We start from the raw sequence: 16,236 nt of genomic DNA, 5'->3' as shown, positions 1-16,236 counted from the left end.
GATAATCAGAGTCGATTATCTGACACATGCAATGTGCTTTTTTTCCTATTAAATCTTTCTCATGTTTAGATTTTGTAGTAAAACTTTCCATATTATTTTCCTGAATTTAGGTTTGAAATGTAAGCTTCCATACTGAAATTAGGATGCATGTGGTGTTTGCATAATTGCCTTCTCTCCCTGGCTTTCATATTGGCATCAACTGATCCTCTTAGTAAAAGCCAACCATTAACATTGCCTATTTTTTTTCATCCCAAGGTTGTAAATATGAATTAACATCACAATGAGACTGTAACTATTATCTTTCTTTTCTTTCATGGAATTGACATCTAGTTTTGACTGCTTTAATGCCTGACAATAGATCATTCTGCACTTTGCCAATCTACTGTTCTTTTCTTTTGGGTTTCTTTTTTCTTGTTTTGTTTTTGTTTTGTTTGTTTTTGGTTTTCCCTACCCAATGAATAGCATGGTATAAGTGCACCAGCAGAATGGTGTTAACCCTGGACATGCCCAAGAACAGAAAGGTAGGGTAGTAAGTCCAATGAGAGAAGGTATAATTTGTTGAAGGGGAAACATTAACAATAATAATAAAAATTCCCTGTGGGTGCAAGCATGAACCCTTATTGGTTGGCAGCTTCCAAATATCTATAAGTCAAATGTAGGTTGGGGGGTGGTAATCATTTGGATAGAACTTCTTTTTTTGCCTCTGGGTATACATATATATTGTATGTACATATATATCTATATATGTATCTATATATGTACCACATAGCGAAGAGATACAATAAGTTTGTCACAATAGGGTTTCTTCCGTTATTCCGTCCACGCCTTCCCACCCTCTTCCACCACTGCCACCACCCAGAAAATCCATTAAAAATGAACGTTTGGCATGTGATCTCAAATGATAACAAAGCAAACATTTTTTAAAAAAATGCTTTTTAAAAAAGCTTTTAGATGACCTATTGTTTACTTTTTTCCTATAAAATATTGGGCTTTTAAAAAAAGACAAGCTGGATCCTTTCTAATAATAGAATATTTCCCCCTCCATGTTAATTCTTAATGCTCTGCTGTATTAATTTTTTGTTCATGTTTAAAAAGCTGCTCCTCAAACACATGGTGAGTGTACCTTTACTTAAGAGGGAATTAGAGCTATTACTGGTCATGAGAGCTGGCAACTATGTGACTGGAGTATTCTGAATGCAATAAATGATGGAGCAGGTGAATTCATACCTCCTGACCATAAGACAATACTCCTTTTTTTTCTTTTCCTTTCTTTCCTTCCATACACTGGATACCAGGCAGAATTTCTTCACCACTTCTAGCGATTTTTTAATTCTTTTTAATTTTTTATTCAATTTTTGTTTGGTTGTTTTAAGTTGGTGGGGGAGGTCTGAAGAGGATCAGATTGGCAGTAGATCATAGTTTTTTGGTAGAAAAATCTGGATTTTGCTTCTTTTTTTAAGAAAAAAGAATGAATGAATTCTGGTCTGACAGCATTATTTGTCTCTTGCATTAGAACGCATTGCTATCTTAGTTTTCTTTTCAATGATTTGTGTGCTTTTAGTTGCTTCAGTCTATATTTATCTCTCATGAGAATACTGCTCTGTTTTCTTGTATTGTCAACTTGCACATGCTACATTACAGGAATGCAGTATTAAAATACAAATTCAGTTTTCACATCTTTTTTTGCATGACCTTTAAAATATACTGTAAATCACTGTCTGAGGCTTTTAATAGCAATGCAAAACATATTTCCCCCTAATTAGTTAATATGAAGTTTTTCGAAATGTGGTAAATGGCATACTTTTTTGTTTTTCTAAAAAAAAAAATCTATTTATTCACTGGACTGTTTAGTTTCTTGAGGTATAGTTAAACTCTTACCCATTGAATATTAAAATACCATTCTGATTTTAATATGTTTAGTGATTTACAGTTTAAACGCATTATTGAAGAGAAATGTTTTAAAACAGAATTAAAGAAATATGTTTGTTTATGTTGTAGAGAGTAAAATGCTGTAAAGAATGGTCAGTTTTATAACAAGTAATTGAACTAAAGCCAAAGAAGGGTTGTAGTCCTGTGTGAAAGTTTACTCGAGTGCATAGTCCTGTATTAATTGATCAGGCTGGCTTCAGACCAGAGGCAAGATTACGGCACACTCTAAAATAGCAAGGGAGGCTGCAATATTCCTATAATTAGATTTTGTACCAAATGCCGACAGAACCAGTGAGGCAGTCTTTTAGACCCATGCAATATGCTGCTGAGGGTTTGTTTTTCTCTTCCCCTCTCTCTCAAAAGCCTAGTGTGTGCTTGTTCTCGTTAGACACTTTGCTGTGATGTTTTGTTAACAAGTAAGTTATTTTTGGTGTATCTGTTCAACTTAAACCTAGGAGGTCACAAAGAAGCGTAGCAGTGCTTCCAAGCATGCATTCAACTGTGTGTACGAGAGGCTTGGTATAGCCTGCAGTCCCTTTTGCCCTCTTATCCACTGTTGTGCAGAGCTGAAGAAGAGTTAAGATAGAGAAGGAGAGAGAGAGAAAGAAAACTTGCCATGCTAGCCTGACTGTGCCAATAAAGAATCTTCTAGAAATATCTGTAAATGAATAGCTGCCATCAATCATTGTCATTCCTTTATTTCATGTCTACTGATGAGGTTGACTAGTGTCATTGTTTGTTACTGTCCAAACCATAACTTCATTCGTGTAACGTCAAGCAGATATGACAAGTACACATTTTCCAGATGAATAAAATACAAAGTCACCTTTTAATTTACAATTGGATAGTTGGTGGTGGGGGGAAAATAAACAAATCTGTTCTAAAAATGTACTCGGATGCTCATTTTCCTTTCAGGCTAAAACAAAGCTAACTCGTTTCCCATGTAAAAATCAATAAATCCAGATTCAAATGGTGGAATTACCATGCTGTAGCCTTTTTTTTAAACAGGAAATGTTATGGCATTTTTGCATTCATTTGTGGGGCTTCATCAAAATGTGTCTAAATTACAAGAAATTGGTAAGAAAAAAATTAAAAAGAGAAAGATTCAGACATTTCTATCTACTGTGATCAGTAGATTTCGTACTGAAAGTGATCTTCTTACAACCAACCTTACAGGATGGGAGAGGATTTTCTTTTCAAAATTCTTCCTTATACCAGTGCAACTTTTCACACATTCCCAGCATATATAAAAATACCATTAACAACAGTAAAGGATTATTATGACAGTTGTTAACCCCACTATTAACAGGATCCTCTAGAGACTTGTGAATGCACACTCTGGGGGAAGGGTAAATTTTCCCTTCTGGTGGCAACCCCTTGGCACCTAATAGACTGCCACTCCAGTAGGTCCGTCAATCGTTGGGAAAGCTTTTGAGGGGAATAGGGAGAGACAAAGCAGGAGACTGAAGATCACCCCTTGGATCAGCCAATATCTTTTTAAAATGTTTAAATGCAAACAACAAAAAAGACAAATGTTTAGCAAGAAGCATTGAACTATCAAAGACTAGAAACCAAAACTTGCAAAGGAGTCAGTATTGTTTGTGATGCCAGTCTCTTATTACTGACTTTTGTCCTTGAACAACCCATTACCTTGCCCTACAGCACAACTTTCAATGAAATCCTAATGCCAAATACTTGAACACAAACATATCTACATAGTTATATGGCTAAAAAGATCTCAGTGTTTTAGAATCAATAATATTGCCTAGGACCAGTGATTAATTTAAGATGTTTAGCAGTTATTTCTACATCTTGGTAAGGGCATAGGACTGCCTAATTATATTTGATAATTGGTTAAAATCTTTTACAGACTACACAGAATGTGTTTTAATACAGTTTGTGGTAACTGTATTGAAACCATTCGTTCCATATGTAGCTTTGGGTCTGTAATTTAAATTACAGCAGAAGGTAAGGTGGAAGGAACAATAGATTTAGATACCATGCTTTGCTTTTCCTAGACAGAGAAATGTTTTAGTGCAAGTAATATCTGTATTTCTGCCCCAGCCAAATCAACACTTGCTAAAAATGGAAGCCAATCAAAAACCCTTAAAACAGCTTGCGGGTACAGTTATTTTATAGGGTGTTTAAAAAAAATAGTATTGCCAATGTAGGATACTAATTAATGTTTTGCTCTCTAATATAGATGCTAGATATTCCAAAAACAGTAAGGAAGTATAGCTATCTTAATTATATCTGGATATCTCATTTGCAATATAATCGTTTTCCAAATCAATCTCCAGTTCAAACCATGTTTGATTTTTAGGTAAGGCCAAACCTATGCAGGCTCTTCTCCCCATTTTTTACCCTCATGTCTAAGAGGGCAATCTGTGATCCTTCAATATTGTTGTGTTCTTATACATAATGATCAGTGAACATTATTTGGACTCATTGCATAAGAACTTATCTTTAAAATTGCCAAACCCCTGTCCAGGCAGGGTTTGCCCCGTTTTTGTGGGCCTCTTTCTGCCACCAGCCAGCTGGCAGACAGGGGGGAACCCCACCCACAAATGCCCACAAATGCAACATAATGACATCACCCAGAAGTAATTCATGTTGCTGATGTTGAGGGGTGACGCTCTAGTTTTTGGGCAAAACTCCATGGTAAAATTGGGCTCAAACCATAGACTTTTGCCTAAAAACTAGAGGAGGAGGAGATTGAATTTATACCCCGCCCTTCACTACCCAAAGGAGTCTCAGAGCAGTTTACAAACTCCTTTCCCTTCCCCTCCCCACAACAGACACCCTGTGAGGTAGGCGGGGCTGAGAGAGCTCTTGACAGAAACTGCTCTTTTTCAGGAACAGCACTTATCAGAACTACAGCTTGCCCAAGATCATCCAGACAGGTGCAAGTGGAGGAGTGGGGAATCAAACCCAGATCTCCCAGATTAGAGGCCGCGCACTTAACCACTACACCAAACTGGCTCTCCCTTCAACATCAGCAACATAATGATGTCACTAGCACTCTTTGCAAGTAATTCATGCTAATTGCCCTTCTTTGTATTATATCATGATCATTCAAACTCAGAAATACCATTTATAGTCTCAAGGTCACTGCAACAGAGGGATACAGGTAGGACCAGTTTATATTTGCTAGCAGTTCAAATGAGGGCCAAATGAGGCTACACACAGACCTCCTATATAGACCAGTATCAGCACATAGATACTGCACAACTGGTTGCTGCAGCCTGCATAATCCCAACAACTCTGGAAAGGGCTACATGAGATAAGGCAATTTGCAGTGATTGTATAAATAAATTGTATAAATAAATATGGAGACACGGGTTCACATAAACCTGTCTCCGCATGAGCAGAACCTGACCACAAGACTGATTTTGGCCCTGTGCTCTCCAGCCTATGTGAATCACATCATAGATACGAAGTGGCATAAAATATTCTAGAGTTTAGCTGCGATCACACACACTAAATAATCCACTTTCAATCCACTGTCAATGCACTTTCTAACTGGATTTTACTGTGTGAACTGGCAAAATCCAGTTGGAACGTGCATTGAAAGTGGATTGTTTCGTGTGTGTGGTTGCAACCTTTGAGAGGCTTTTAAAAAAACTTGCCAATTGTTACATTTTCAGTAGGATAAAGACACTTATAGGGTTGCCAGCCTCCAGGTGGTGGCTGGAGATCTCTTGGGATTACAACTGATCTCAAGTCGTCAGAGATCAGTTCACCTGGAGATAATGGCTGCTTTGGATGCTATGGCTCCCCTCTCCAAGCCCCACCCTCCTCAAGCCCCACGCCCAAAATCTCCAGGAATTTCCCAACCTGGAGCTAGCAACCCTATGGGCTGTTTGATATACCTAAGCCAGAGGTGTCAAACTCATTTGTTTGTCACTTTGTTGGGCCGGACCATGTGTATCATGGTAATGTAATGCCAGGTGCCGGAGATATAAACTGTACAAAGGACAGCAGTTGGTAAACTCCATGTCGGTGTATCCTCACTGCAAGGCCCCATGGACTGGAAAGATGCTCCCATACTGCTTCCCTGCTGCAGGTGAAGTTGGTCTGCCATTCTGAAGCTACAGTGCAGTGGCTCTGCCCACTCCCCCCCAGAACTCCCTCCCTTGCAGCAGTTGCTCCTGGGCCACATAAGAGCCCTGGACGGGCCACGTCCAGGGTTATGTTTGACACCCCTGATCTAAGCTGTACTCACAAAATTGCTAACCTAGCCCACAATGGGACAATTAGTTGTCATCTTGGCAGTTATATTAGGGTGGATATCTGCATAGAAACTGGCCTCATGAAAGGGTTCATCATCTGAAATGCCCCAAATTGTCACAAACAGGAACAATAAGCTTTGGCTTGGACATGCTTCTGGGAACCAGTTCCAAGGCTTTACACTTTCACAACCAAGGCAATGGCATGGTGGGATGGTGAGTGTTGAGGCCCTCAACAAGGTACTGCCTCTGACAGAGTAGCATTTATAAATACCCCCTCCTCTCAGAAACAAGCCCCTACACACAGAAAACCAGGATATCAGAGAAGTAATGGTCTAGAACTATTGCTAGCATTTTAGCTTTCCATATTCAGAAATTCTTTTTTTAATGTGAGGGAACAGTCAGACATTCAGTCTTCCCAATTGCAGACTGAAGTGGTACTTTCCATTATTTTAACAAACAGTGTGCTGTTTTGTCTAAATCAAACCTCAGATGTGGGATTCAGACACAAAACCAAGGAGGATCAGAATGGTCCAGTGTCAAGGCAGTACGGGACTGGATACAGGTACATTGGGGTACGTAGGTCAGGCTGCAATGGAATGGGACAGATAGCTGACTCGGTAGCATGAAGGGAGAAGGAGAAGGAGTTGAAGAAATGTGATGACAGGCAGATCACTTGGGGGCTGGATGGAGGTCTATGTGAGGTACTGTCAAGTTGCTATGTTAAAACTGCCTATCTGCAGTTTGCTGTTATTTCTTACCTCAGGAGAGTCTGAGGCAGTGATGCCCAAACAACCACATTTGTCCCAGCTGTGCCTCATTCTAGATATAGCAGGCAGCACTAGGGAATGAATTCATGCACACATTCATAGTAAGTACAGTTCTTTAGCCTTGTAAAAAAAAAAAAAAAGGTAATGGTCATCCAAGCATGCATTGATCCCATTCTTAAGCTTTTACTGTGCAAAAAGAAAATGGTGACTCCACCCACTGTCAAAGCCAAACTGGCCACATTCCCCGGCCTCTCTCTTCATGTGTGGTGATAAGGGTCTTGTGTAAGCTTTTTCTGGTTAAAAATCATCTAAAGGTTCATTTCATTTATAAAAGCTATTAAAGCAGAGTCAACTATTAAGACAGCAGCACAGGATTCTACCCAAAAGAGGATGAGGGGTCCTTCAAACATGTAGCCAATTTACCCTGGCCTCCTTATTAAAGTATCAGGATTGACAAGGCACAGTGGCTCGTAATTGAAAAAGTCATAAAATATCTGAGCAGAACTGGCAAGTGAAGGCCTCCAGCCAATTTGTCAGCTTGCAGTCTACTCAGGGAAATTTGAACGCCACAGTCTGACTATTTAAATCATTAAAAAGCTTGATACAGACTGTTAAAACTGTGAATCTATTTTTTTATTATTATTATTTTAAAAACTGGGTGCTAGAAGTTGAAATTGGAAGGGAACAGATTGGGGGGGGGGACCTTTAATAGTATATTCAGATTAATCAAATCGATCTTGGCCCAAAGGGACAGAAGAGGGATGGGGCACGATCTGTCAGAACGGATAGACACCAGCCAATTGGTGTGTTGATAGTGTGTTGCAATATGAAACCCAAGGTTAGGGTAGATCTTATGCCTCAAGGGGGAAGAGTAAATTTACAGATTTGTCCCCTATCCTGTAAAGCCATGGTATTATTTAAGTCTTTTGGCTGTCAGTGGGAACTAGACAGGTTTATGTGCAAGTATTTTGTCACTCACACACAGATAACCCCTGCCCCTAAACTGATACAAAATAAACTGTTGGCAATATTCAACTCAACATAAAGCTGTGTCTTTCATGATAATGATGTTACTCTGGAGATGTGCAACTCTGAATTCAGAGTTGTTGTTAAAAGACAAATGGGGAACTAGTCATTGAACTAAATTTGGGGGGGGAAATACCCTTCCAGAATAACATACATTATGTTCTAGAAAAAAGCTGCAATCCTGTGCACACTTAATAATACATCCCACCTAACTTTGAGGGGCCCGTCTTCTTGAACCCTGTATAGTGTCATGAACATTCAAGGTGCTTTATGTGTAGTAATAAGTCAGTGGGATTTACTTATAAGTAAACAGGGACAGGATCAGTCCATAAGGCCCAGTCTGAAAGCTGCATAATCAAGAAAATGCATGTCACTTGCCAAATTAGCTATTTCTTTTCAATTAATTGCAGGATTTTGTGTTTCACACTTTGCACATGTAGCCATTCAGTGTCTTTTAGCAACAGAATAGAAAGGATTTTTCTCTTGTATTTAAAGAGGGGGCTCCTCGAATTCATTAATATATGATCCAGGCATTCACAAAGCGATTTGTAAATAGGTGCAGCACTTCCTACTTAAAGAAACCTTTTGCAGAAATCGCTGATTGTTTCCTGAAGAGCACAGCTCCCATTGCTGTCTTGTATTCCTTGTTGTGCTTTTGAAGTGAGAACCATCCCTGAAAAACAGGAGGTCTTCATTTAAGTGTGTTATTGTGCCCTTCAGCTTTGCTAATTCTTTTAAGACCCTAAAGAAGCTGTAAACAAGATGGGGATTTAAATCCTGCTTTCCTGCTCTATTTGTTAAGGATTTGGGTGAGACCTCATGTAGCAGAAGTCTTAATCAAATGGGGGAAAGAGCTGAAGGAGAGGAAAGCCGGCATTTATTTGGTTGCTTGCTTCTCCTAAAACAAAACATCCATATTGGGAGTGGGAAGAACCTCCCTTGCAGCCGTGCCCCAGACTGTTCAATTTAGGTATATGTTAAATTCTTTAATGTGGCTAATGATTAGCTGAGTGTTTAGGAATCCTGCTGCCAAAAAGTGCCATCTTAAAAAATGACAAGAGTGAGTTTGCCAAAGAAAAAAATAAATTAAGGTTCCAAGGCTTTATTGCACTTACTCGAGATGAAATTTAATTGAATTAAGTGGAACCTTCCCTCTGAGCAAATACATAGAATCAGGCTGCATTGTGGATGCAAACCCCCCCCTTAAAAAAAAAAAAAGACTGATCACAAGCTGAACCCTGAGATAATTTTGTCTTTTGCGATGGCAATTGCTGCACTGTCTTGTATCCACAAATAATCAAAGGATTATCTCTGAAATATCAGTGTAACTCACCAGCCATGTGTAGAGGAGCAGCCTTTTTTTGTTGTTGTTTTGGTTGTTTCTTTCAGAAAAGTTTTAGAATCTGCTGTAAACAGACAATTTTTAAAAAACCCATAGGTATAACTGCCTGCTGAGCAGAAATAACATAATGGATGGTATTTGGGTCCGTTCCCCCCCTCCATTCCAATCTAATGCTTAGCCAAATAGAGAATATTTCCTTAGAATGGCAGAATCTATTACAATTAATTAGAAATAAATAAATAGGAGCTGGCTGACTGTTGCAATCACAAGATTCTACTTTGCTTTTGGTGTAAGGTTAGAAGAGAAACACTGCTGAGTCTCTTTGTTCTCCTATTAAGTCCAGAATAAATGCACTCTGATGAGTGGGAGATCATGCACCATTTCTAGAATTTTTGGCCTGAAGGCAGTAAAGCAATCAGTAAGTGCTGCAAGTTGACAATGGAAGCTGAAGACTATATTTGATAGAGGCTCGGAGCCTGGCGTTCAGCTGGAAGCTTGGGAGCACCTTAGTTCTCGTGCTTCATGGTGTGTATTTGATGCATCTGATGCAATGGCAACCTGTTTCTCTAAATTGTGTCTTTCTCTATATGTATAAATGAACAGATGCAGATAGAGCTCAAAAGCATGGCATGGATGAATTTATCTCTTCCAATCCCTGTAACTTTGACCACGCTGCACTCTTTGAGATGCTTCAACGCCTCACTTTGGACCACAGACTTAATGATTCCTATTCTTGTCTGGCAAGTATCTTCTTTGGTCTATGTGATATGAATGTTGGGCACCAAAGTCTGATCTGGTAAAAAAAAAAAAATGTGTGCTGTGCCACTGCCATTCGTGGAAGAAGCACCTGCTTACAACCAGGTCCGAGTTTGGCCTGAGAGAACTTGTGTTTCAGAAGCATTGTGTGCTGAAGCTACTGTCTTTCCTTAGCAATTCTGCACAACTTAGAAGTTTGTGTTTCCTTTTTTAGATAATATTAGCATGCAAATGAAATCGCAAGCATCAACGGTATTGTGGTGCCTTCATGGCCTCTTGTGCTAGCCTGACTAGTAATGGGGGTTTTTTTTAGCTGTGCTATGAATAAATCTGGTCATTGGTAATATTTTGCTGGGAAAGATCCCTCAGACTCTTTAAATTTTACAATTTCATGAATGGGAAGATACCAAAAGCTAAGTCTGAGCCTTTAGTTGTGACACATTCAATTACTTCTTACCTGATTAGACAGTTTCCTATTTTGTGCATAGAATACATCCTTTGAAGTCAATATTATACAACGTGTCTTCCAATGATGGCAGTGTTACCTTACTGCCATTGTGTTGGTTTGCATTTAATTGAATTTAATCTTTTTTTTACAACATTTATTAGATTGCCTAAATATTTTAGCAAAATGGTGAATACCAAGTTTCCCCTCCCTTACAATTAAAATGTTTTGGGTTGGATCCAACCAACTTTTTCCACCAGTAAATAAAAGGAGGAATTCCCCTTTGATCACAAAAAAAAATGCTATTCTGGAGATCACGGTCAAAAGTCAGGTTTGACGGAGGAGGCTGTGATAAAGGGGGAAACTGGGTGACACTGAACAAAAAAAGCTGGCAGGATCCAACTTTTAGTTTTAGAATTCAATAGACTGCTTTTCGTAAGATAGTTTCAAGTTGAAGCAAACTGTTTTAAAAACATCAACAGAATGTGTTCTTCAACTATCTCTGAATCTAGTCATTAAAGGATTAAATAACAAATGAGTATGAATACTTCCGGAATGTAATTTGAGCTGATGCTCATCTTTGCAATCTTTTTTGCAACAGGATTTGAGCCCCAGCTCCTCTTTTCCTTATAAAATAATCCCTGGTGGTCGCCTTCAAATCACAGTACCTAGGCCAAGAGCACTTACGCATTGTGGAATGTGTGTGGAATGGATTTGTAAACCAACTTTCCTGCATGGCGCTGAACCAGTTCAGAAATCTTATATAAATGCATTTAAATTGCTCTTCTGTTTCTTTACCCACCAATAGCAGGAGAGTGGCTGAAAACCACAATGAGTGGCACATATAAGTTTGATCTCAGCATGTTGGGGCTGGGGGCCTTCACTGATACAGTCACTATCACATGCAAGACAACAACAATTGATAGGATGAATTATTGATTCTTATAGAGTTTGAGAAAAAGATTAACCACTTTTTTTTATTATTCTGGAATCTCCATAAATGCAAGTACAGTGGATTTCAGTTTTCCTTATACAAGCTATTTCACATCCATGGGCCATTAAACCTTGGCAACCTCTGTGGAGCTCCCCACAGCGACCATCTGCAAACTGCATTTTTACCCCCGGTGTGCTATTATAATGGTCATTTCCAGAGGTCACTTCGGGGGGGAACGTGGGGGAACACAGTTCCCCTGGGTGAGGTACGGGGGTGGGGCACATGACGAAGCCCCGCCCCCTGCTTCCGGCCGCCCCACATCCGGCCCTCATTCAGCCAGGAGGAGGCAGGAGAAGAGGGAGGGTAAGTTGCTTCCTCCCTGCCTCTCCCCACCCCTGCCTGCCTGGGGCCAGGGAGGGCCTTTGCGGGGCTTCCTTGCACTCCCGCCGGCCTTGCAGGTCCACAGCCGGGCCCCTAATGGGGCTCGGCAGTGGAGCTGCAAGGCTGGAGGTGGCGGCCGGGACCGTTGGAGGCGGGGTGTGTGGCCTTATGACACACTTCCGGTGATGTCAGGGGGTGTGGCATATGCTAATGAGTTACGCTAATGAGTTCCCCTAGCTCTTTTTCTACAAAATTACTCATTTCCTATTTATCTAGTACGTTTTTAATCCCACCATTCCCCCAAGATTCTCACGGCAACCTACGTGGTTCTCCTCTCTGTTCTGATCCTCTCGCAAGCTGTTACGTGGGTCAGTCATAGAGAATGTGACTAGCCCAAGATCACTCATTGAACTTCATGGCTGAGTCGGGGTTTGAAGCCAGGTATCCCTAGAGGTCCTACTCTGACTGACCACTGCGCCACCTGGGGTGCAGTTAACGGATTTCATAGAAGACAGACGGGATGTAGTAAAAGTCTCTTTCTTCACTGAATTTAATTTTAAAAATCTGAAGCAGAGGCTAAGAGCTTGATCGCTGAAGATTAGTAGGAGACGTGGTGCATTTGAAATATGCTTTCTTTGATTCATAGACACCACCCTACTTGCCCTGGGCAATGTGAGGCTTTTCTGAGAGCTCCCCAGCCATCATCTTCAGGAAGTTGTGGTGGGGTAGGGGTAAGTCTCGATGTTCCTCCCACCAATCTGGTCAGGTCACTATCTTAGAATACTTGTTGGCTGCAATAGATGGCAGCAACAGGCCCTTTCCAACTTGGTCAGAATTGCAGTTATGCGCCATCCACTGTAGACTAGACATACTCTCTATCTCTCCCTCATTCCCTAGTTTGCAAGTGGCCTGAGTCAGAATCTAGAGTATCAAGGGACAGGCATGAGAGGCCTCAGTCAGTAAGCCGAGAAAGCATTTATACTAGAATGTCATGACATACGGTGGTGTCTGGAAAGCATGGAGAGCTAATACAAATGTGTATGCATGGATTTCATCTATTAACTACAACTAGATATAGGGTAGTGGGAGTCATTCTAATACAATTTACAATGGATAATCTGGCAGTGCAGTGCAGATAAAAAAAAATCACTTATTTTGAAGGTGTATTTGGTTTATCTTGGGGGGGGGGGGAGGTCACGGAAGAATTTTCTTCCAGATCAGACTGGCTTGTGTAATTCTATGATTCTTTTGCAATACTTTCATTTTACATAACAGATAGGGTTGCCAACTCTGGGCTGGGAAATACATAGAGATTTGGAGGCTGGAGCCTGGGAAGGGCAGGGTTTGGGGAAGGGAGGGGCTTTAGCAGAGTGTAGTGCCACCGGGTCCACCCTCCAAAGCAGCCATTTTCTCTGGGGGAACTGATCTTGGTCATCTGGAGATCGACCGTAATAGTGGGAGATCTCCAGGTGCTACCTGGAAGGTGGCAACGTTAGCAATGAAGTGCAAAGTGAAAGACTATCACGAGGGGAGAAAGGCTTCTCTGTCTACCGAAAATTCCCATCCCCATTATCTCCCATGCTGACCTTCTTTACACTTTACTCAAGGGCGTAGACTTTCCAATTTCCCGGGGGGGGCTGGGGCTGGGCCAGGGGCATTGCTAAGTCATTAAAACAACTGGGACCCAATGACATCATAGGGAGGAGCTAGTGACATCACAGGCCATTGTCACTATCTATGGAGGTGGAGCTATGTGGGATTTAAGGAGGGGCCCCTGGGAGTAGCAGAGGTGTTCTGGGACTGGAATGACAAACCCAAACACTCTCATATTTGGTAGAATGACACCCCTCCCCTCCTCCACCTGGCTCTTGTGCATCCTACATGAAGCAGGGTGATTCAGCAGATGCAAGCCAATGCCAGTGGTCTGCATCCACCAACTCAAACAGCAGAACCAGAGCTTGCAGTTTCAGTACTGGAGCTAGGGCTACCAGCCTCCAGGTGGGATCTGGGGATCCCCTGGAATTACAGCTCATTTTCAGACTACAAAGATTAGTTTCCCTGAAGAAAATGGATGTTCTGGAGGGTGGGCTCTATGGCATTATACCCCACTGAGATCCCAGATCCCAGTCCTCCCAAGGCTCTATTCCCAAATCTCCAGGAGTTTCCCAACTTGTATCAGACCACCCGTCCCCCCCCCCATACCCCAGAGGTGGCCAGATAAAAGAATAAAACCTGAAATCACATACATAAGATGTTAAATTATACAGTAGAATGGCAGTGGGTTAAAATGACCTGCATATTATAAGAATGAACCCTGTGGTACCACTCTGGCTCTAATCTTTTGGGCTGCAAGGGAGATTCTATAGGATACGAACGCGTCAGTATCTGACAACAGAAATGCAATCTTCTCAATTTCAGAGTATGCATTTATGGTAAATAAAATTCCTGTAAAGAATTTGTCTCTGGGTACGTTGTACAATGGGCAAGCTAAAATACAGTGGGGGAGGTTCTCAATGGCTAACGAGCCGCAAATACATATACTATGTTCCGTTGGAATTTGAAAGTGTTGGCCCTCCCGCTCTGTGTGTACATTGTTTGGAAGCACAAGGCAGTGAAAGACACCCTGAGGTTATAATTGGAAATATTGAATAGGTAGGGTGATTTAGAATGGTCGAGTTTAAATAATTTATACCAAGGAGCTACCTTAGACTTTGTGATAGCGGAGCGATCTATCAGAGTCAGGGAAGCAGGAGAACGTTCCCCCCCCCCCCGCAGGCGTCGCAGGCCATAACTTTTTAAGGAGCCCCAAAGGAGAGCTGGGCTAGGGGAGCCAGAATGACTTTTTAAAGAGCCCCTAAGGAGAGCTGGCTTGGGCGCCGGCGAGGGAGGGCGAGGGATAGGCAGGGAGGCGCCGGCGAGGGAGGGCGAGGGATGGGCAGGGAGGCTTCTTTCCGGGCCTGCAGAGGAGGCCAGCGAAGGGCCAGCATGGCCCTCGAGGCGCTCCTGCTGGGGATATGGAGGAGAAGCCCCCCCCCCCAACCAGTGGCACTTAAGAACCAGGCACAGTTTACTAACCTTTCTCTGTGTTCCGGTGGGTGGGAAAGTAGCCAGTCTCCACGTGCAGCTCTCCCTCCAGCTACTTTCCAGAACAGTGAGGGCTGCTGGGAGGAGCTGGGGGTGGAGCTTAGCTGGAAGCAAGCCCCCGCCCTGACTTCCCTCCCTCCCAGTCCCCCATCTGGTGAACAGTCTTTGAAAGCAGAAGGGAATTAGGGAAACCCTCCGCTTTCAAAGGTGGGGGAGCTGGGGGCAAGGCTGGCTGGAGGAACTGGTTGCCCCCAGGGGAGGCTTAGCACATTCTGGGAAATTTCTTCTCCCCATGGCTTTTTGCAGGGAGCAGAAAACAGGGGTTCAAATGGCTCTGAGCCACTGCAAGTTACGATAAAGAAAAGGAAGAAAAATACAGAGACTCTCATCTGTGAAACCAGTGAGAGAATTTTTTAAAAATAGGGGTTCCCAACTAGCTGAGTAGTCACTCAGCTGTTTTTCATGAACAGCCCCTGCTTTCTGCACTTCACAAAACACCACAAACTGCATCAAAATTTGCGGAAGTTTGTGGTGGTTCTTTAGTTTGCGGACACTGCTTCATGAACCACAAACCAGACAAAATTCATGATGAACTTTAGTTTGACAGCCAGTTCGTGCCCATCCCATCAAACCACCAGACCCCTTAATGAAGTCCCTAAAAGGATCCACCCAGATGTACAAAATTGCCTGCTGTGACAGCAGAGAATACATACCCAGAGAACCCTGAAAAAGGGGAGGATGGAAGGGAGGAACATGCAATGCTGAAGGTAAAAGCCAACACAGGTGCATTAGGGTGGGCCTACATTTCACATGGAAGTCTGTGACTCTTTTCTTACAGTAAAGTGTAAAGAAGGTCAGCATGGGAGATAATGGGGATGAGAATTTTTGGCAGACAGAGAAGCCTTTCTCCCCTCGTGAGAGTCTTTCACTTTGCACTTCATTGCTAACGTTGCCACCTTCCAGGTAGCCCCTGGAGATCCCCCACTATTACAGTTAAACATAAGAACATGAGAGACGCCCATGTTGGATCAGGCCAAAGGCCCATCCAGTCCAACACTCTGTATCACACAGTGGCCAGAAATACCAGTGCCATCAGGAGGTCCAGCAGTGGGGCCAGGACATTAGAAGCCCTCCCACTGTTGATCTCCAGATGACCAAGATCAGTTCCCCCCGAGAAAATTATGGAATTCCCTCCCCAAGGAGATTCATCTGTCCCCCTATATCATTGTCTTCTGCTGGCAGGTAAAGAATTTTCTGTTTCTTTTGGCACTCCTGCACTGAACCCCCTTCCCATTCGTGTGTTTTGTTTAATCATTATGCGTTGTGTGTGCGTGTTTTTA

The 16,236-nt window shown here is 42.1% G+C and overlaps 1 protein-coding gene across 4 annotated transcripts in view; it reads left to right on the top strand.

Moving 5' to 3' along the window:
- The window catches only part of CADPS (Ca++-dependent secretion activator), a 517,458-nt gene that overhangs the window by 313,747 nt on the left and 187,475 nt on the right, over positions 1-16,236 (top strand). For 3 of the 4 annotated variants that reach the window (XM_015406839.1, XM_015406838.1, XM_015406840.1), the window contains exon 12: positions 9,900-10,036. In XM_015406839.1, the coding sequence (XP_015262325.1) occupies positions 9,900-10,036 (137 nt within the window). The remainder of the gene's footprint in view (positions 1-9,899; positions 10,037-16,236) is intronic. The other variant, XM_015406842.1, reaches the window with a different exon arrangement.

The sequence above is a fragment of the Gekko japonicus genome, unplaced genomic scaffold (assembly GCF_001447785.1).
Source record: "Gekko japonicus isolate JY-2015 unplaced genomic scaffold, Gekko_japonicus_V1.1 scaffold899, whole genome shotgun sequence".
Classification (NCBI taxonomy): Eukaryota; Metazoa; Chordata; class Lepidosauria; order Squamata; family Gekkonidae; genus Gekko; species Gekko japonicus.
The sequence above is the reverse complement of the archived record's forward strand: the minus strand, read 5'-3'. Positions and strand labels throughout refer to the sequence as shown.